The sequence below is a fragment of the Anopheles arabiensis genome, chromosome 3, assembly GCF_016920715.1.
Source record: "Anopheles arabiensis isolate DONGOLA chromosome 3, AaraD3, whole genome shotgun sequence".
In the NCBI taxonomy this organism is placed as follows: Eukaryota; Metazoa; Arthropoda; class Insecta; order Diptera; family Culicidae; genus Anopheles; species Anopheles arabiensis.
The window spans coordinates 18,228,427-18,251,078 of record NC_053518.1 but is presented as its reverse complement, the minus strand read 5'-3'; the positions used below and the strand labels follow the sequence as shown (position 1 = coordinate 18,251,078).

Below are 22,652 nucleotides of genomic sequence, written 5' to 3'. Positions count from 1 at the left end.
TTTCTTAGTATGTGGATCCGTCAACTATAAACTGCAATTCCATTCGAATACATTAGACACCATGATTGCTTCTATTTCATAAATTTAAATAAACGAAGAAAAGGTTAAGAGAGTAAAATAGACACATCAAAGTGTCTCACAAATACTCACAACTTCGTTACTTTGGGTAAAATACCGTGCAAATGTTGTCCAAATGTTGATCAAACTGTTGCTATCCTGTACAAGTGTTTTCCATCTCGTTGCGAAACCGTTGAACTGTTCGGAACCATTTTCATGTCGTGTCGTTTCACACCCATTGCCACATTCTCCCATTATCGTATCGTATCGTAACAACACAGCAAAAAGCTTTCCCCTATTTTTGTATTATTTTTCCGTGCGTTTCTCTGTAAATCAGCTTTGTGTGGTATAATTTAAATGATAAGGAATGTTTTACATTACCCGTACACATTGGTTTCGTGTTTTGTAAGATATTTTTTTCAATTTGAATGTCTTTTTGGTTACAAAATATACAATAATTTGCGCCTTGTTTTGCAATTATTTCCTTCTTCATACTTTCTAATCGTTCTGCACACAGTTGTGAGGCAAAGCTAGAACAGTCGATTGAATATTTCCGCGAGAAGGTGATCGTTTCTTTTGTTGTAAAGAGCAGGATTTTGCATGCCATTTCAAACTCTACTTGCTAAAGCCGCGTCCAAACAGCTAGCGAGAAAGGCCGAGAGGATACAACAGCAGTTAAATAAAAATGAAAGCTCATCCCTTCTCACTCAGAAAAAAAAACAATACAAACATTGAATCGTTGTGCGGAATCATATTAATTGAAATGTAATCAGTGTATATTTTCTACCTAAAAACAGAGAAAATATAAAAACCAACCTATTATAACGACTAGCTCATTTGCGAACCATCATCCCATCAAAGACACGCACCTCGCTTTTATCAGCTACAGCTATTAATCGTACTAATGGTGTTGAGGCAGCACCAACATTTTCACCGCATGCTAAATACCATACTACCACTGCTACTGCTGCTACTGCTGCTGCATCAACTGCAATCAACCGCCACAACAACAACAACAACAACAACCACAACAACGTTAACAACAATGAACCGGTGTCGTGTCATAACCACAATCAAGAGTTCGACAAGCTAAACGGGAACGTGCTGGCGGCGGGCGGCGGCGGCGGTGGTGGCGGCGGCGGCGGTGGCGGTGGTGGCGGTAGCGCAGATCAGCTGCAAACCAGCAACGGCAACGGTGGCATCAGCGGCATCACAGCAACGGCCAACATTTCCAGCACCGGCAGTGCCTGTATCGGCGCCAGCGGCGCCATCTACGAGCGGGCGAAGAACGGTGCGATCCGGATAACCGAGAATCCGCTGCCCGAGAACGTGGCGTGCTAGAAAAGAGACATATCGGGTCGGGTGGACCGACCGGCGATGCGGATCATTGCGAACGTGCGGGAAGGCTGGGTAGCAGGGGAGCGAGCCGATGTTGCCAAGGGACGGGGGGTGGAAGAGGGGGGCGGTGTGGCGGACGGAGAGGCCGAGGAGGATGAGGTGTGGACGAACCGACGGTATCGAATAGAGAAAGTTATGCTGAATGCAATATTTTCTATGCAATTTTAAGTGAGCGTAGGGACGGGCTGGAAATGGCAGACAAGAAAGGAGATTCTAACAAACGAACGAAGAAAAGAGAAAAACCACAAAACTTATCAAACGCTTCTACGAGCTTCGGCTTTATCCAACGAAACTGAGAGCAAATTTGACAGGGAAGGTAACGTCAAAAAAAAGTTCTAAAATGCATGGAATGTAAACAGCAAAAGCAATAACGATACAATTGGTGATTGATTTCGTTTCCATTTTCTCCAACACGGCTCTTCTTGCGAGAGGATTAAAATGACCAACAAGAATCCAATATCAATTTCTTATTCGTAATACGCTCCAAGAGCTGTTCTGTTATGGGCGCCCTACTTTTTACTTCGTTAGTAGTAGCTGCTAAAGCGAAGCACTGCAAAATCGATTGGAAAAGGCAAAGAAAAAAAAAACACAATTCAATCGCTAAAACCAGAAAAGAAGCAAACCAATGGCGCAAAAGAGATGTACATTTTGTAGAAAAAAAAAAACAAAACAGAAACAGAAGCATAAACTATGTAACTAGGTCTAGAGCAGACAGAACAGCAGGCCAACACCATACTGTGAAACAGGAAAAGGATAAAGAAGATGCGCTAAGCGCGTCAAATAAAAGAAATGAAAAATGAAAAAAACAAAGGATGTATAGAATGTGGAGAAAAACAATGGAAATGATGAAGGAAATGTGAAAGCTTTTGCAAAAAGTAAATCGAAATAAAGTAAAACAAAAAAACGACCGAAACACGCAAACACCCTAAAAAACCAAACCCGATATTCAGGCAAAAATGTATGGCAGTTGCTGTGAGACGTGAGATGCATATCGTTAAAACGGACTAAGCTAAAAGCCGAAGGAGTAATCTTATTAGCATACACTAGATAACCGCCGTCTGCCGCACGCGAGAAGACAGCCACTAATATAGCTTAAGGATAAACGAACTAAATAACTAAAAACAAAGGAGAAAAAATATCACACAAAAACACAAAAAACACGACCCGTTGTGCAGTGAATCAAGATCCATGTGCTTACAAGAAAAAGAAGAAAAAAATGAAACAGCTCGTTCAAGGTTTTTCTGTTGCAATACTGAGATCGATTTTTGTTGAAAACAAATATGGCTAAATGGAACGTTTGAACCCGAATCTGTACACGGACCCTTTACACATCCCCCCCCCCCCTCGATACGTTTATATGATTAACGTACTAAATGTCAACGTCCCTCGATACGTTAGAAAATCCTTTGATTGAACGAGTGCACTGCATTCCCCACGTGGCCTGGGAAAGTGCTACAAAACGGTAAAATATAAACTGCCATAGTTTACGTCTTACTTCCTCTCACTTTTTTAATCGCTTTTCACAAAAGACCAAACGAAACGATGAAATATATTTAATAAAAAGAAACACAGCCCACAAGCATACGAGCAAAACGAAACACGCAACGAGACGCCGAGCAACGAGGCTAGATGGGGGCCCGATTGTAGCACTACTCACATGACAGAAGCAAGTGACGGAATAGTAGCGGACCTACGCCAATGTGCTACTTGTTGTGGACACTGCACGTGGACGTGGTTGATTGTTAGTTAGATAGGCATGAAAGCTAATGATGCAATATGATGATATGCATACTATTTGTGGGATTCAAAGCATTAAAATTGATCTTTTTATTTTAATTGATGTTGTATAAATTTCTTACTATATTTAGTAATTTAACATGAATGGTACGATTGATTACCACTTTTATAATCAATATGTTGTAACGTCATCATATTTGTGTAATCTGGCATAGTTTTTAGTGACTTTTTTACCTACTGTGTTGTGCTGTATTTCCGTTATTCGTTAAAAATGGATTAAATGATTTAATTAATTTGAAGTTAATTATTAAAATGTTATTGTAACACTTGTTTGTCAACTATCGTATAGTTTACAGTTTCATGCATATAGCTGCCGGCCTGGCCCGGTACGCGGTGCAAAACGAAGAAATCAAAGCAAATTGTTACTCTAGACGAGGAAACCAGACTAGTGAAGCATACTAAGGGCAAATCTTATTCTGTAGTGATGTTGACAGTGACTCTAAACTGCTGTAAGTTATTATTAAAACATATTAAACCGCGCTAGCAAACGCCACCAAACACACACGCACACACTTGTTGCAAATTTGGATGTGAACAGTGATTTCCATTATGGAGTGTGGCGAAACGCGGGCCGGCCATTGGTGAAAGGATGTTTCCGATTAATGATAGTTTTTGTTTCAGTTTTCATTTCTAATATACTAAGTACATAGAGATGTACTGTTTTGTATTTTTTAAATTAATGTTTACGTTGTATAGACCTGTTAATCAATTTAAAATTAATTTAAGTCGATTTGATACAATTTTATTTAAATTTTTTGTTACTTTTCAGTACCTAATTTCGTTTTATCATCATTTTCACTCATATGGCCTAGATAAGCGGAAACGTAAAAAAAACAACCGAAACTACGTAGTCATAGAAACACTTACTATCTGTAGATACTTTTCATGTACTAGCTTGCCCACTAACTAGGCTCCTTTTCTTCTCTTCAACACCCCGATCCCGTTAAACAAAAACTGTGTATTGAAAGCTTGCAGAAAAGCTTCCGAAACGCAAAGCACGAACACAAGTCCGGACTAGAAAAGACAAAAAACCAAAAACATTCCAAAACCGTGCTAGGAAAGGAACAGATAGATCACCTACAAATTAAAGCTAAAAAGTCAGTTACAGCGTACCGTGTAGCTAATGTTACTTTGTGGCAATATGGCCAACGTCCCCCTTTCAACTGTCGATAAAAAAAAAGGAAGAAGCTGGCGGTTACAAACACTTAAACAAAGGAATGCGATTAATTAGGCATGCACGTTCAAACCATGCTAATAAAAGCTCCTGGCGATGCTTATTCTCGACTTGATTCTGCGCGTTTCGTGTTCGTTGACATCGAAATGTCATCATATGTGTGTTGTTTTTGTTTAGTTTCGTTTTAGCAGATGGTTTTAATTTTGCAAAACAAACAGAACAGAATAAACGAATAAAATACCAAACAAACCAACTGCAGAACAATATTTCGTACAATACCACACTCCGTATTAGCACTATAGCTTTAGCCAGATGCGACTGAGCGCAAGGAACGATCTACTAGAGACATCCGGCTAGAAAGAAAAGCCTTTTGTGATAAGGAGCAGACACGGTTCTCAGCAAAAATCCATCACGGGTGCATAGCAAAAAAACAAACAAAAAAACGCAGCAAACTGGTGCAGAAGCTACTACATGATGCAGTTAAGGCAATGAATTGAGGTGACACAACACAACACTAAATGCAAGCTAAACTGTATAGCTATGCGTGAACATTCACGGACATACATATGCGGGAAGGGTGGCCGAAACAGCAGAGCGATTCATTTATCACTTGAGTGCCTAATCATTGATTATTGAAATTGGATGAACATGATAGAAGTCTCTAAACGCGATGTCGGCGCGCCGCTGGTGATAGATTTTTTCGAAAAGCCCTTTTACTTGCAATTTTCTTGCAAAGCGCACTGCAACTATGTTCTTCTACCCGCGAGGATGGCGGTTAGGCTGCCGGAAGAGGATTTAGCTTACAGCAAACTTAAACACTTTCCGCGTAGCATTAATAAACATTCGGAGGTTTTGGAATGTGGTGACTCCATCTTTTGCATATTGCCGTTTAGTTTAAACCGACTGTTTCCGTTGTCATGTGTTTGTTTGTGATAAGCTGGAAAATGATAAATAAAATCGAAGATAAAATTAAAACTTTAGATGAAGGAAGAAAGTAAGCAGGCTAGTAGAATGCAGCAACGGAACCGAGTTTTGGGGAGGGCAACTTATATCCATGAGCTAATAGCTACTAATAACTACACTTTTGCTGCTACGCACCGGCTAGCTTACCGAAAGGATCGAATCAAAGCATGCCGGTGGGCGGACCATAAACCTCCGCCTCCGGCAGAAGGCAAATGCTTGCAGCAACTCATCAACCAATACGAACAAACAAAAAAACAACCCTTGCGCCATGTTGCCGCCATATAGTAGAACAAAAACAAACTAGTAGAACGGTTAAACACACAGCCACATATTAATGCAACACAGCAGAGGGCAGAGATTGTCAATGGAGTAGCTAAGCATGGCTGCAAACAGAAAGGTAAGCGATAGCTGGAAAGAGCGGATATACGGATGGTTGCGCAAGCGAACAAGCAAAAGCGTGTTTAAAATGCCCCGCAAAGAAAAGAAGAAGAAAGCAGTCACAATAATGCAAACCAAAATGAATACACTAATGAGCGAAAACAAAAAAACCAACAGCAAACAAAACGAAATGAATGAATAAAACTAAACCAAAGTTCTTGTATGGCAAAAGAACTAATAAAAAGTAATGATAGGAGGTGTGTGTTTTCATTTGATAAAATGATGAGACGGAAAAAAATCTGCAGCGGTAAGTTTCGTGTGAGTGTTGTATTAACAAAGAAACGGTTTTTTCGTCCTTCAATGTGTTGTTTGATGTTATAATATTTCTTTTCTATTTTGTTCCAAACAAGATTAGATTAGTTTGATTTTATGAGGTGATGTATATTCATCTCGGTCACGATGTGACTGTTGTAAAGTTCTGTTTCAGGGATGAACAATCATCGTGCACAGTCGGATCGTTTCATTGGGTGCGTTTCGGCGTGACGCGGTTCGTTTCATTAGTCGCAAACTTCTTGGTCGCAAAAGTCTTGGTCACAAAAGTCTTGATCGCAAACTTCTTGGTCGCAAAATTCTTGGTCTTAAAATCCATGGTCACCAGTATCTGGATCGCAAAATTATTAGTCGCAAAATTCTTGGTTGCAATCTTCTTGGTTGCAAAAAAAACTTCTTGGTCGCAAATACCTTGGTCGCAAACTTGTAGGTCACAAACTTCCCTAGAAGTTGTGACCTATCACAAATTACTTAGTCGCAAATTTCTTGGCCGCAAATTCTTGGTAATTGGTTTGCTTGCTTATATTTTTTTTTAACTGATATAGATAAAAAAATGGAATTAAAATAAGAAAAAATGAAATCTAAAATAATAGAATATTTAAATTTGAGAAAAATGTTTGCAAAAATCTTATCTTTACAGAACATTTGACGTCCTATTTTTTTTTTTTTATTAATTCTTTCTGGCCAGTCCAATAGTTATCTTATACAAATTAAACTTCGTTGTAGACGATCACCTTCCCATCACAACTGATTGTTGAGCCCTGCATAACAAGCGCCTGGTACGCAGGTATTGGTGATACCCTCGACCAAGCTGTTTACGCGTCAACGCTTCAAATTTAATGACCACGAGAGTACGCTCGCAGTTCAGCTTAGCTCGAAAGAGAATGATTCGTCAACAAACCGCTGAGCAAACATGGGGAGAGAATCAGCGAAGCAAAACAAGCCACTGGAATGGAACATAAACGTGAAGCAGCATAAGAGGGCAGCATACAGGGTTTCCCACGATTTATTGGTTGGTTCCCATCAATTTTTGGTGGGTTCCCATGTTTGTTTGGTGCGTTCCCACGGTTTTTTGGTCGTTTCCCAGAATTTGTTGGTGCAATTGTATTGATATCCAATCGGAAAATACCAATAAATTATGGGAACGAACCAAAAATCTATGGGATACGACCAAAAAATCGTGGGAACGCACCAAAAAATCATGGGAACTGACCAATAAATCGTGGGAAACCCTGTAAATCGCATCAAATATGGCATGCAACTACGTGCAAGTTCGGCGCACAAGTTGCTACGGGTTGATGAGGTGGGAAACGAAGCTAAAAAATAGATTTTTTATTTGTCTGATAATTGTTGTGTTCTTTAAAGTTTTTTTTATTTAAGGTCTTGTATATTTTTTAAATAATACTTCGTGAATTACTTTTGTTAGCAAATGTATTTAAGTAAAAAAACAAATCCACAGCATCTAACTCTTCTCAACCCTTAAGCCATGCTCAAACAGCGTTATGGACCGAGAAAATTCCACCACGAAAACATGGCGAGAAAATGGCCCATCTCACGAGAGAGTCAGCAAGCTACCGCTCTCGTCCAATGCAAAGAGAGCGAACCTTCCACCAAGCGTGAGCGTTTGGCTTAGCATCCGACCTACCCCCGAGCATAGGCTCAGTTGCAGTTTGAAGTTGAACTCTAGAAGATCGACGGAAGGGCACAGCAGCGCCGGATGTGTGTGTGTATTTTTTATGTTCGCTACAGTGTCTCGTGGTGTAACTATTAGTGTTTTCTTCGTCACACTTCAACGGCAAGAAAGTGTGTGAAAAAGAGAGAGAGAGGAGAGGTGAATCAAAAGCTAAAGAAACAGTATACTTTAAGGGAGCAAACGACTCCGCAGACCGCAGTGATCACAATTGAACAAGGTGGTAGCAGAAAAAAACTAATAAAAAACACACACACACAGCCCAACGGCAACCGAACGAAAATCAGGGGAGAGGGTGGCCAACCCCACAGCGTAAGGCCAACAAATTTAACTTTTTTTGTTGGTTTCGGCTCGTCTCAACTGGCCACCGCTGCTACCTGGTGGTGTGGTTTGTGTAGTGGGTGAAAGATGCCTTTACACCGTGCGGTGGTGTTCTTGGGCCGCAACGAACCTTCCGGTTGGCGTAGTCCGTGCGTACAGTTTCAGCCCCTGACGATCGTGTTTTGACGCCACCTTTTCACGGGCTGTTGGTTGAGGAAAATAGCGCAGAGCAGGGAACGCATCAGCGTTTGGTAGTGGTTAACGTATTTGAGTGTTTGAAATTGTACGGCGGAAAGCAAAGTGTCGTTTTTGGTGACGAAAAAAAAAAACGGTGAAAATAGTGCATTTGCGTTAGTGAAAGATCTTCTGGTTTGAATGTGTTTTTTTGAAGTGAATTTTTCCCCAACGATTGTATCCGAATCTTGGTGAGCGTGGAATGCGATGTTGCGTACTGTCGCGCGCGTGTGAACAAGTGTTTTTGTTGTGCTGCAGTGCTGTGAGGAAGAATAGCAAGTGAAGTGTGTTCGTGTGATTTTTTTTTGTTGTGACTTCAAGGCCAAAATCATCTTTCAAGTTGGTCGAAAAACTTAGCTTTCTGATACGATTCAGTTCGAAGCACAAATAGGAAGCAGCTTCTGCCTGTGATGAGTGAGCTTTGAAGGGAAATAAATCAGTCTAAAAATAAAAGCATTTAAGTCTGATAAAAGGCAACAAAACACAGCTTCAATGGTGAATGTAATGCACTTTGTAAAGTGTCTCTGTGCGAGAAGAAAAACAATCCATCGAAGCCGGAATTAATACATCGACCATCTTTCCCAAAACCGTTCTATACAGTACTGACACTTGTTGCTGCAAAGCAGTTTGGGGTTTTGGCGCCCATCGAACGCGATTCAGTTTCGAACGCCAATCCGAAAACGCCCAACCAGTGTGCTATGGAACGGGGCACCCCACAGTGCTGCCAGATGAGACTAGTGTCACAAGAAGCCGTGAAACAAGTGGCCACCGAGTGAGTTTGTGCGACAGGTCGAACGACAAGCAGGGTAGAATATTCGGTATAGGGGAAGCAAGAAAAACCCACCAAACAGCAGCAACAGCAGCAACCTGTTGCACCCAAGTGCGCTCGTGTGAGTGAAAGGGCAAGGGAAAGGAAGAGAAAGAAGAAGAAGAAGAAACGGGGGTACAAGTGAGGTACACACAAGTGATAAAACGCAGTGAAGATGGGTGCGTACGGCTGTGTGAGGCTGGCGACGGCGGCCCTACTGCTGAGCGTGCTGTTTTCGACGGGCAGCTGCTACATGCGAGACTTTGCACACAAAAACGAGATCAACGAAATGAGAGGTAAGTGGTTCGGGTTGCTAGAGATGATTAATTAGCTTTTGCGATGCGTACGAAAACAGTTTTGAGCCGTTTTTACCTAATAAATATATCAGTAATATCAGAAAAAATCAGAAGAAAGTAAACAAAAGTTTGAAAATCAAATCCAACTCAAGAGAAAAAATCAGATAAAAGATGTAAAACAAAAATAAGAGGAAAAGTAATAAATCTTAGCCAACATAAGACAAAAAAAGAGAAGAATATTGAAATGAAAACAACAAGGTAAAAATTAAAGCAAACCAAGAACATATAATATTTAACATATCGAAAAATCGAACTAAAATACTGTCATTTACAAACGATGTAAAAAAACCTTTTCATCCCAAAAAAAAAACCGGCCCAACAAGAAACACGAACTAGTGAATAGAGCATTTTTGCGTGTGTGCGTGTGTGTGCGTCCGCGGCGTGCCTATTCGCGCACTTCAAGGTAAACGCGCACCCACGCGATTCCGCGGCGCGACCCAACCGCGTTTGGAGGGCGCGTAATAAGCGCTTGCGAGGGCCGTGAGGAGGGAACGATCGGCCACAGCATTCACTCGCCATGGGGAAAGAGAGCGCGAGCGATCAAGTAAATCTTATTGCGTCATAAATTATTTATACACAACCACAACCAGCCAGCCAGCACTGGGAGCACTACTTTGAGCTGATTCGGTTCGATTTTTAATTCAAACTAGTGTGTGATATAGAAAAGTTTGAAACTTTGTTTTGTTTTTTTTTCGTGAGGGTTTTGTTCCACACCCCACCGCAAACGTGCTGTCATGGCACTTTTACACGCTTCCTTGCTGAAACGGATGAATTTAGAAACGAAGCAAACGCACCCCACATTCGTGCGCTTTGAGTTTGAGATTGCGCTTGCGGTTCAATCAATACAAAAGCGAAGCGAACTTCACTTTGTGCCACAAAACAGAAGTTTTGATATTTTGTGCTATGTTTTAAAGCAGGATTTATCTCGAATAAAACTTTCTGAAGCGTGAAGGAGAATGGAATTGGTGTTTTATTTATCCGTTTCCTAAACTTTGTGGACATCGGGTTGGACGGTCCTGAGAATTTTTTGCTGCAAAATTGTTGCTTAACACAAACAAACAAGACTAAATATCTTTGGTTTTGGTTATTTCATTGAAAGTTATGTTTTGTTGTACTTTATTAGTATTTACAATGGATGAAATGGCAAGGCGGAATGGCAAAATGGAGTATAATGATCATACTGAACTTAAAAAAAAACAATGTGCCTTATCACAACAATTATTTGTGTTTTTGGTTAGAGTATAAACTTAGAAACAGTACTTATTCTAAAGGATATCTTAAATTTTTAATTAACAAGTCTCAAGCTTGAATAGTCTCATTGATGCTCACAGTATGAAATTGAATACCGAAAATCTTAAATTTAATTCCTAATGATAGAGTTACAAATGAAAGATTTCTCATTAATCGTAAGTACCTTTTGCATAAAGTTGTACCCTATTTTTATCAAAGTTGTGTATGTCTAGACAGTAATAGATCCATTGAATTGAATACGTTGAAATTCGTATCCAACAATGAAATAGTTTTCTTCAATCAACCAAATAAATAATAAGTAAACTAAATCATCCGCAGAGATTATAACATGACATTTTCATTTGATTTCACGTTCTCGATTTTCACGTTTAAATTTAACTAGATACCTTCGAAAGCACGTTATAACTTTATGTGCTTTTTGTGCTTTTCCTGAGAGCATATTTCCAGTCACCATAGAAGGATCTAAAACCATAAAACGGATTTGAGCTTGCCAAGGCAACCCTGACTACATGGCAATGCGCCTCATGTGAGGCGACTCACATTCCTACACGTTCTGTCCGTTCGATTCCTTGAACAATCTATTCTTTTCAATTTTGCTATCAAAACATACCCCGCTCGATTCAAACAACAATGCATAGACAGTTTTGTTTTATATTTTCTCATTTCTATCAATCATTCGGTTTCGAACTTCAGCTTGTTGTGGCAAACCAAAGCGCCCTCTCCGAGCTCGGGTGAGGCTGCTGCACTACAGCTCGCCTTGTAGTACGTACTGTCCGATAAGATAGTAGCTGCCCTGCTCAGGGTTATTTTCACTCCCGCACAGTTGCGAAACGGGCCGGACCTTGCCGCACACACACACAACACACATAAAACGACCCAACCCCGACTGACCTCACCCGTTCATCTCGCGTCGCCTGTGATGCAAAACAGCCGCGCTCGAGATTCAAGTGTGACGAGAAAATAGGATAATTAATCTGTGTTCACCCAGTTGCGTACGTTTCGGTGATCCGACCCGAAACGGGATCACCCTAAGCCCGTTCCCGCTTTGCACGTAATCCCGCCTGGGTCGGGATTTTTCCTCCTTTGTTTTCCACGGAGAGGATGGTGTTCCCCGATCCTCCCCGCTGCATGTGTAATCCAATGCGGCGCGAAGGCGGCAGAATTTGTCGGTTTCCTGTGACGGGCGAACATATCCATGCTCATCTTCATGACCGTGACATGGTAACGTGCAATTATGTAACGCGTCCCACGGGCACACCGTTTCCCGAAATCCGATTTCCCAAATTCGCCCGGGAAGCAGGGGAAGCGAAGCGCATCGCGAGCATCGGTTGCTTTGCGCCGGAACTTGCGCCGGGCAACTGCAAGTTCTAGGCAGTCGAAACAAAAAACAAAAGCACATGCTGCACCGATGCACACGGCTGCAAGGTTGCTGGGCCGAAAGGAAGAGGCCTTCGCTTTCATCTCGCTTTTTGGGTTTTGGGCCAGCGCACGGACACAGGTCGCCTTCAAGAGGATGGATTGTTGTGTTTGCCTCTCAGGGGCAGGGTTGTTTTTCGTTGGTGTTGGTGGTGTCTGCATCTCACGCTTGGTGGTGCTGGTTGCAAAAGCCGGAGAAGCATAATTATGTTTGCATGCGGTGCAAAGAAGAGAAGGTTTGTTTGCTGTGAGTGCTCTTTTCGTATTGTTTTACACTTTGCTGCTGCTTTTTTTTTCGGAACGGTTCGATGATTCTTCCACCAAGTACCTGCGATCGTGTGTGTGTTTGTGTATTAGTGTGTGTGTGTGTGTGTGTGTGTGTGTGTGTGTGTGTGTGTGTGTGTGTGTGTGTGTGTGTGTGTGTGTGTGTGTGTGTGTGTGTGTGTGTGGTGGCTCACTCTCTCCCTCTCTTTTTGCCTTTTTTTCACTCACTCGCATCATTCTGCTGAGTCGTCTTGCTTGTTTTTTGCTTGGTTTTAAGGGTTCCTCCTTCACTTTATGCTGCGTTTTGTATGCTACCATTTCCCACACGCAGTCCTATCCTCTCTGCCTTACTCTCTCTCTCTCTCTCTCTCTCTCTCTCTGCTCTCCATCTCGATCTTGTCCGATGTCGTGTCGTAGATCAGTCCACTCCATTCACTCACCTCACCATTTCTTTCTCGACGCGTTTTGTATGCTGGCTTTGTTTTTCGCTTTTTTCGCTTTTTTCCATCATCTTTTCCCCCCTCTTCGTCCTGGCCTTTCTGCCTGTACTATTTTGCGAAAGTGTAGCCGGGCTCCGATGCACCATGCACCTTCTATTGGGCTTTTGAAAAGATGCAAAAACTGTACACTGGTGCGCACTTCCTTTCCCGCTCTTGCACGAGGTATTACCTTTCGGGAGCCTTTTGTGTTGGCCGATAGCCAGAGTGTTTTTCGTGGCGGCCCACACTGTGGGCGCACCGTCAGCACAAAGTATCGGTTTTCGCACGGCAAAGCATCATCCGGGGCAGGCGAACAGCAGCTGCTGCTAGGGCCGGCCTTTTCGGCGGAACGATAGGTGTCTATTGGCAATTTTAGCTGCTATTTTAAACTCTTCCTACAAGAAGCTTACAGGGAAGAAGAAACTGTGCTAAAAGAGCAATTCCTCTGCTGTGATGGTAAAGAACCTTATAAAGCAATTTGTAAGTGTAGTAAATTGATCATGCGAAAGATCTGCCACTGAAGGGTTTGAATTGAAATATAGGTAGCGTAAAAATGAAAATGAAATTATTATTTTTTATGTTTCAAACAACAAATAAATGAACTATTAATAATTTTGCATAATTTTCTATCAATTTACTCGTTCTTACAAATCTTCTTCTTTGTTGTCATTCCTCAAAGAAATGGCCATTCCAGTCTGCATACATGGAGGAATTATGATAAAATTTGTCAAAACAGTTCAATAAATTTATTGTAAAGTATTTTTTACAGTTCTGAGTCATTATTTTTTTTGAGTCGTCAAAGAAATAATTTAACATTTCAAAAGTTTAGGTCGAATCTAGAAACATAATCAAATACTGTGATTTGAAAATGTATCTTTTGAGTGCATTCAAAAGACTTAGGTTCGTCGCCATTGTTATTAAGCAAGAGTCTCCGAATTACGATCTGTGAACAGCACTTTTGGCATCTAACACAGACTTTACTTTCAATCAAGAAATGAACGTCTACTTATTTGTAAATTCAGTGTAATAAAGCCTTTAATTTGAATGTTTTTGGCGCAAAAACAGCTTTGACGATTCTACGCCACGAACCAATTACTTCTGCGTACTTTTGCTTTTCAGTCCATGTATGACACGACTTTTGCAAACAATTTTGATCTTTTTGAACCACAATCTCATTGCCTCAGGCAGTGATTCATTACCTGCCCACGGTTTGTGTCACGGTTGTGTGTGTGCTGTGTGTGCCTACAAAACAATTGCACTTACACTCAACACCCGTTGTACCGGGCATCGCGGTACTTGAGGTTAAGATTGTAGATTACCTATTTACAGATAGGTTTGCACTGCTCGTTGCCTCGGTGATTCCCGTTGGCTTACGCAAAGTACAAACAAACTACGCAAACAACCACTTTGTGGCAAATGATCTTCACGGGCGTGGAGGGGACCGCACGATGAAAAGCGCTCACTTGTATTCTACCAAAGTTCTCGACTCGAAGGTTTGAGATTTGTTTTTCCTGCAATGCAACAACAAAACAATGCACAAAAATACATCCTCGAACAAAGTTTGATGGACCTGCATAACGATGATTGAAAATATGAAGGAGTAGTGCTTACAAAGGAATTTATAAACAGCGCAACTGGTGACCGTTCGCATTAGTATGTATGCATTTGTATGCAGAATATGCTGGTTCGTGCTGGTGCAGCTTCTGAAATGGTTTTAATTCGTACGGCTCCGGGGTCTACACACCGAATTTGAAAGCCAAGACGCAAGGCTGAAGGCAGTGCAAACACACAACAAAAAAGGAAGGCAAATGGTAAAACCAAACACTCTTAGTTTCGCTGCTTCCCTTAAGCCTTGAGCCGGGGCGGGGCGACTGCTCTGCCCAACAACTGGCCATGGAGTTTGGGGCAAATAGCAAATAAACATTCGGCGCGTCAGTCTTCGTCACAAGCGCAACCCATTGTCACGGGGAAGAGGGTTTGGAGCGGGCGGGGTGAGACTGCCACCAGCGTCTTTGTGTGAGTGTGTCCAGATTGTTTATGTTTTTTTGAGGCTGACGGCTGGCCAGCCCATGATTTAAGGCTAAGATATTACCCTATCTGCTACGGGTCGCACGCAAATCTGCGTCGCTTCGCTTTCTTCAAGTCGCTGCTGGTGTTGGTGCAGTTGCACTGCTGGTGACACTGCATTTCGTATGTTCGAAAGCTTCCCCCGTTGCCGAGCGCTAGAACCCGTTCTCCGACCACGCGTTCTGCGCGGGAGCTTGCGCGGGCCGTGATAGAAGCGATAGAAAACAAAGAACTTACCACGGCTCAGGCGACGAACCTCTGGTGTGTTTTTTTTATTCCTTGCTTTACACGCGGTTTGGCTAGTATGCTGGGTCTGGTTGCTATTAATTGTCACTGTACAAACACACGTACGTGTACACAAATCAGTACAAGTTCTCCCACACGCTAGATTGGGTTGCCGATACCTTTCGTTTCCCTCTCACTCTGTATTCGAACGGACTGCTGGTGTAAGAAGTTCATTAAATCGTGGCGCGTTTGCGAACGAGCACGAATCAGAACACGAATAATAACCGTAGATCGATTGAGGTAGAAACACTGGGCAGCCTAGCACAAGCCAAAATCTAGCGTTACTATCAGCAGAAGAGAAAAAAAAACAGCGGTGGACCAGCGCTCCTACACCATATGTTGGGGCCGCGTACGCGGGCTTTATGAAGCGCGCAATGAGCACCGAACGCTGCTCTCGCTCTGACCTGATTTATATAAAGTTTCGGGGCCAAAAATGCGATTAACGTACGTGCCATCAGTGCCAGCAGGCATGCTTTGCAAGGTGGTGAAAATGTTGGAAAAAAAAATAAGAGAAAAAATCCTCTTTTTGTCCTCTTTTTTAGTTCCATGTACCGATCATGTTCATTCGTCGGTGATTTAAATTTGCATTTAATATAAGAGAATTGAACATGTTTCATACATTATCTTGATAAAATAACCACTTTACATGTTATATCTTTAAAGTTAAACAGTTTGATGAACCAAATCCGGATCAAACTCTGCTTAAAGATGCACCGCACATGCACAACCTTTGATTTATTGTACACGCCAGGACTCGTTTTGAATCAATTAGATTTTGGCTCGAGTTCCAAAGAAAAATGGTCGGAATATTAATAAATGCTCAGCGCTGTCCGCCGTCCACTTTGATGCACGATCCACGGCGCAGGTCTGCTTAGGATTTACATATCAACCAGTGCTGGTGCTGTTACTGGTCGTATTGCTTTTAAACCACATGTGAACCACCAGCCACACAAGCCTGGTTTTGTCGCCCCCTTTACGTGTTTGTTTAGGCATGTTTAATAAGCAAAGTTCATCGCGGAGTGAACGTGCGTTCTATCCCGCCGCCGAGAAGCGCCCTGTTGACCACTACCACTCTAGGCGAGAAAGATCCTGTGCGAGTTGGGTTTGTCCCGTACAAGGTGCTGCATTTCGACATCGGTCTAGCGAACGGGGCAAGTATCTCGGCACTGGGCGGTTATGTGATAAGATAAGAGGCTAAAGTCATCCTCCGGGCGAACCCGCAGACTTGTTGACTTTTCTGTCAAGATAAAGTGCAACTCGGTCGCAGCGTCTGAGCGAGTCTGCGTGTGTGTGTGTGTGAGAGTGTTGATAAGTAAATAAAAATAGAGTGAGAAAAAAACCAAAGATAAACAACAAAATAATATCTCAAGCTGTTGCGGTTCGGAGCGCGGTTTGATGGTTGTCACTCCGGGGCCGACAGGGGGCAAAGAGATTAGAATGATTGCGCCACCCTCTGCCGCAGGTTTGTGTTTTGCTTTCGGAATTAAAAATTGACTTTTCCTGACTCACTGCGCACGATAGTCTCCTCATTTGATCGATTTTCACGATAGATAGACCTGCCCGGCTAAAGATCTGAAGCGCAATTTGTACTGGAAGCCATTCACTATGCGTCAGCATTTAATCATCGTTGAGCTTAGGTGCTTCGCTTACTTAACACAAATCGAGCTAAGTCGTCTGCCGTACGAAACACACAAAAACGCACCCCTTTGCTGCGGTTAAAAACGTTCGGTTGGAGCTCGTGCCGAGCGACAATTTCTCGGGAAAATCTCATTTTACACCACCGAAACAAAAGCATTTCACGGCTTTGCGTCTCTTTGTTGCCCGTACCCGTCAGCTCAGTGGCTCGGGAGGGGTAGCAAAAGCAAAAATAGGAAGGTTTTGTTTGGTATCTTATGATTCAGGGCGAGTTCCAGGCGGCCACTGGTGCAACACGTCCCCACAAAGCGCGACTCGCATCCACCCCACAGGCAAGCCCGCAAGGGCTTTAGAAATGCGAAACCCACCCCGTGTGTGGGGTGAACGCAGACGAAGCATCGCCATCATCGCCGGACGGCATTTTGCGCGAACGGCGCACGGCCAGATCGCACCAAGACCACGATCGAGCGGAACACCGCGCGGTGTCGTTTTATAGTGTGAATTTTAAAATTTTGCCATTTGCCGGCTCGTTCGCTGCTGCCTGGTCGTTCGGGCTTTTTGTGCTGAAGTTGTTGTGCTGCCAGAGAGCCCCTCCCTGTGAGACAACGCACACACACACACACACACGCATGCACACCCGTCTTGGCTGGTTTCCGTGCTGCTAATCCCCCCGTGTCACCCCGTGTCACAGTGTTTGTGTGTACACGGCGTCTCAGTCGCTGGCCTGGCCGGGGGCTTCGGATCGCGGGCCGCTCAATCCCCGCGCGATGGTGAATAATAAATTTTGTAATCACAACTCCCACGCATCGGCTTAGCATTGAATGTAGCCCCTGGAGCGTTTTTTTTTTTTTTTTTTTTTTTTTTGGGAGGAATGAGGAGAAGGAAGAGAAGAGCTGGTGCGGTTTGGAATGGAGAGGGGTTTATTACATTTATTAATCACGTACAGTGTGTTGAGAAGCGGAGCTGAACAGAAAACACGAGGAATTGAGTTAGTTTGAGAGAAACGCGCGTTTTGGTTGGGTTTTTATACTGATTTGAATGTGTGTTCGTTGAAGTCTTTGTGTTTAAGTCTGGATCTAATATAAAGGATAAAAAACGAGTTATTTAGTTAGTTCTACGTAAAAATTTCTGATATGACTGTTTTTAAATCTTAACCGATTTCAAATTGAACCTAAATGAAATGTAAACTATCAATAAGTTCAAATTGATCTTAATGAAATTGAAATACAGTCTGTTTCCGAATTACGCATCCTACACAAGTATTCTTGGATTACAAAATCATTTAAAAGGAAAAGTAAACTAACTGGTTTCATGAAAGCCTTTTAAATACTGAATAAGGAAGGTAAAACCATAAAATTTGAAATGATTTCTTATCTTTACCTACATAATAATACATAAAAATACATACATAATAATAAACCTTTGGGTAAAATTGAATTAAGAATCAACAGATCCTTGGTAGGACCTTGGACATACATCAATAATTTATTTATTGCTAATAGTTTATTACAAGAAAAACACTTCTCCTTTATAGAAAGTAACTGTTCACTACTAGTAACTGCTGCAACTAAGCAGTTTCCATTTAATTTGCCTTGTTTCTGTAATACTTTTTGACCACACTGTAATTTTTCTTTGTTGCCCATTTGCTCAACGGATTGTGTCACGGAGCCGCTAGCGATCCGCTCGCGTACTCACACTTGCAAGCGGTTTGCCGTTTGCATGAATTTTTCATGGCACTCATGGTTGCTCCAAGCAGTTACATTTCAAACGACACATAGACACAGTCATTAAAAATATCATCCAATCTAAAGAATAGATCAAGAGCTGCTTGAAGCCTTCTCAAACGGTTTGTCTCCCCGCGGCGCAGGGAAACCGAACGATTGTTTGACGGCGGGCATGCAAAAAGGTGACACTTTACGCTTGTTGCATCATCGCCGAGCAACAGGTCGCATCACTGCGTTCGTGTCTTCTGGAGGCATTTTTGCCTCGTTTTTTTGCATTCATTCACGGTCCCATACCAGCCACACATGTGGCGCATGTGGCCTGGGGGTGCGCGAAGGCATGATCATAAATCTTGCCACTCCATTCACCAACCATCTACAACGCGGTGGCCTCGCGTACGTGTTTTACTGCTGCCCGTTGCTGCAAACCCTCCCAACGGAATGTGCATGTGTCTTCCTCACCGGCTGCACCGACTCAAAGCCTCAAAGCTCACGTGTTTCACCCAAACGCTCAGGCTCAGATTTAACTCTACTCCTCTCTTCTAAGCCACTCCGGGATAATCAGCGAATGCGGTTGCCCCAACCTGATGGAGCAGGCCGTAAAGTTTAACGAGCAGTGCCCACTGCTCGGGATGGAATTTTTGGGCGGAAAATTAAGCACCAACAACTCCGGTGAAAGCATTAGCACTCACAGCCACCGCAGCATGACCTTCCGTTGGACGATGGGGACGATGTATGGAGAATGTGCGGCAGGTGACGCCCGAAATGCGTTTGGCTTCATCTGCTTCATTCGGTTTCGGGTTTATGTGAAACGGTTTTATAACTTCATTCCTGGTGTTTGTTCCCGGGCCAAAGTGTCTGGTCCAAGTTTTATTTGCCATACTTTGATTTTTCGTCCGTTGATGACTTCTAGGCTTTTTTTTACTTCTGTTTGATGTGTTTTGCTGTGGACAGTGGCGGCATCCCGGCCGTGCGGTGCTTTGAGCGCGCTACGATACCGTTAAATCGTTTCAGCTTCCGGTGGCTCCGGTGCGCTAATCAACTGGATCGTCAGCTGGATTGAAATGGAAACTGTTGAATTCCAGTTGAGCGAATGGCAAAGAAGGTTCTTTTAGTGTGTGCCGCTGCCGTACGATCGAACCATTTCGGGCAGGTGGCTTTGGGTTTCGAGCGCTCGTTCGAGCTGCTCAGGACATTGTTGATGTTCGTTAAAGTGGAAAATGAGTTTGTTTTGTTCGGAACGGTTCGAATCGAGGCCAAATTCCCAACTATTTACTGTAAATTAATTTCTGAGGATGGAACCATTTCACTTGTAAAAAGAAGACGAAGCAGCTCCATTTTGTTCCTGTTGAAATCTATGTCAGTTCGTCAATGAGTTGATAAGGTTGCACAATGTGGATCTCAGTTTTTTGCCCTTGAGAAGATCTCAAGAATGAGGCATTGCGGTAGTTGCATCCCGTCTCGGAGGCATCGCTTAACCCATCCGCTCATGTCCCCGAAGGCGTCAGCAGCCCAGTTAACAGTTATCACAATAATTGTCGCCCTCCATTGCACTTCGATCGAGTTTTATTTCCGTCCAATTCTCACGATCACACGATGGAAAACGGCCCTGTGTGTCGTCGGGAAGACATTTTCCACGCACTGCGCCAGGACCGGATGCGTCAAGACCATTCCGCGTAAGATATGTGATAATTACCCAATGCACGTCCGGTTGGAAGTTCTCGGGCGAGGAACTGGCAATGGTACGTTGTGAGGCGGCAAGAAAGAGCCTCCAGACACAGACACAGGGTGTATCATTATGAGATGCTGAGGTGGCATTCGTCACGTCCATGGCCTGCAGTTGCATTTGACCTAACCGAGGGTCCGCTCATTCTCGCACACACTCCATCAAACTAGAGTGTCTTATCGACAACTTGAGGGTAATGCTTTGTTTTGCAATGCCGAGAAAACAACAACAGAACAACAGCATCATCATACTTTGAACTTCCGCTGCTCATTTCCTTCATCATCACTTCCGAATGGTGTGTCGTTGTCTGCTCTGTCGTCTTCTGTCGCTACCGCAGGCATTAACGGTCGGTGTTGTTGCTGCTAGCTCAATGATGCATGGTAGGCAAATGAACACGACACTCCACATCCTTCCGGTTTGCTTTAGAACAGGACCCTCGAAAGCTAATACGCTGCGCTGCGCGATAATAAGCAACTGCAGCGAAAAGGACGTGAGCAGCGCACAACAGGAGGATAAGTGTTTTGAAAGACACACTCCAGAAAAGGAAGGCAAAACATAGGATACCAACAAAAAAAAAGACGGAAGGTCCAACCCACCGAGTGGCCTAACTTCCGACGACGCGCTCGCTTAATAACACTTGGCACATCCTGGGAGTAGCGCATCCGATCGGTGATGAATGAAGAATTAATTGAGCAGTGACATCTTCTCCGATCAAGAGGTGATCTTTTGAGAAGCAGCAACAGCCACCACTCGACAGTTTCAAAAGGGTTCTTTTCCTGCCACTGCAATCATTGCCTGTTATCTGTTCGCCGAGGTTTTCCTCGAAAACGAACCGTTCTCAAGGGTGTGTTGTTCCCTTCCATTTTTTGGTTGTTGCTTTATGATCTGAAGAGAAATAAATAAATCACACAAAACCAACCCAGTGGCACTCGAGGATCCTTGCACCGGGTTCCGTGAAGTACCACGTGAAGATGCGCGATTCGGTTCTCCAGGGAACGGTTGGTATTTCCCCTGCTCGGCGCTTCCTTTGCTCGCAGCTCCAGCAACTGAGCCCATCTGGAGAAAATGTCACAGAAAATAACTCAAAAAAACTCCCGACAAACAAACGCACTCTGCATCAGGTTCATCTGGGCGCGAGTGCACTTCGGTGCTGTGTGGCTGTGGGTAGTATGAAATGCATGTGAAAACTTTCCATCATCAAGTGGTCGCGCGATAATTGCAGCCTTGGCAGTCGTGAGAAGGGCATGAGATAAAATGTGTACGCTGCGGCGGCAATCGTACGATAAGACGCCAATGTTTATAGTGCAAAATTTCGAAAGAAAAAAAAAGCCCTCCACGACAAGACACATTCCCACAGCATCTTTAATTGTTTGGGCTGAATGGGTGCTTTTTCTTATGTTCTTCTTCCCCCCATTCGATCCCCGGTAGCGTCAGTGAAATCCGGCGTCAAAGCGGAGGGAGCCCCATTAAAAACTGGAGCAAAAACCGGATCGGTTTTGTCGATCGTCAGCGCCCTGCGTTGTTGAAATTAATTGCCGAACGCGGTTGGGATGTATTTGGGCATCGGGTTTGGGGGGTTTTCTTTCTCCATGTCGATCGCCAACAAGCTGGTCAAATAATTCATTTAGCCGCCTCAAGTGCCCCGTGTTTGTTCGACTCATTTGTTTGTGCGATGACAATTTGGGGAGGTGGTGATGGTAAAAAATGGCCAATTAAATTGAAATTTCCAAACTCCTCCCGACCCGTGCGAGTGGATCGTTTTATCGATCGGGTCGGGTGCCCATGTATGGAAGTGCGCAATCGAAGGAACATTTTTTAAGACTTTTATTCAGAGGGATGCATCCATTACTCCCACTTTGGTCCGCGCACGATCGAACCGATGAAAGCGATCGATTGAGTGAGAGGTGATGAAGGTGAAACACTACACGATTTATTTAATGCATGATTGACCTACAAGCAATGGGCAGAGAGGGTCGAAGAGAGATGTCAAGTGGTACGGGGGGGGTCAGCTCCAGTGTGTTATGCCCATATTATCCCCCAACACTCTCCTTTTGATGAGAAATGTCAGACACAAGATGCATCTTAGCTTCTTCTTGGATGTGCGTGTGTTTTTTGTTGTTGCTGTTTGCTTCTTGAATGCATAAAACAGAAAACATTGTCGCTTTCCCGCACATCATGTGCAGTGTGAATGTGCGTATATTGCCCTTGTGCGGGAGTAGCTGGGAATGGGAGTGAAATAAGAACGAACTAAAAAAAAAAATGATGCCCGACTCGAATTCAAGTGCTTTCAGATGTTTCGGAA

General features: G+C 43.3%; 2 protein-coding genes across 13 annotated transcripts in view; both read left to right on the top strand.

Annotated features, from left to right (window-relative positions):
- The window catches only part of LOC120902479 (protein NDRG3), a 46,708-nt gene extending 40,685 nt beyond the window's left edge, over positions 1-6,023 (top strand). For 10 of the 12 annotated variants that reach the window (XM_040311255.1, XM_040311245.1, XM_040311248.1 and 7 more), the window contains one exon: positions 1,136-6,023. In XM_040311255.1, the coding sequence (XP_040167189.1) occupies positions 1,136-1,398 (263 nt within the window). In that variant the 3' untranslated portion in view covers positions 1,399-6,023. Of the gene's footprint in view, positions 1-830; positions 971-1,135 lie in introns of those variants that run through there. The other 2 variants (XM_040311252.1, XM_040311251.1) reach the window with 2 other exon arrangements.
- A 1,748-nt stretch (positions 6,024-7,771) lies between these two features.
- The window catches only part of LOC120900188 (epidermal growth factor receptor), a 94,927-nt gene continuing 80,046 nt past the window's right edge, over positions 7,772-22,652 (top strand). Inside the window, exon 1 of the mRNA XM_040306855.1 lies at positions 7,772-9,446. Within this exon, the coding sequence (XP_040162789.1) occupies positions 9,326-9,446 (121 nt within the window). The 5' untranslated portion in view covers positions 7,772-9,325. The remainder of the gene's footprint in view (positions 9,447-22,652) is intronic.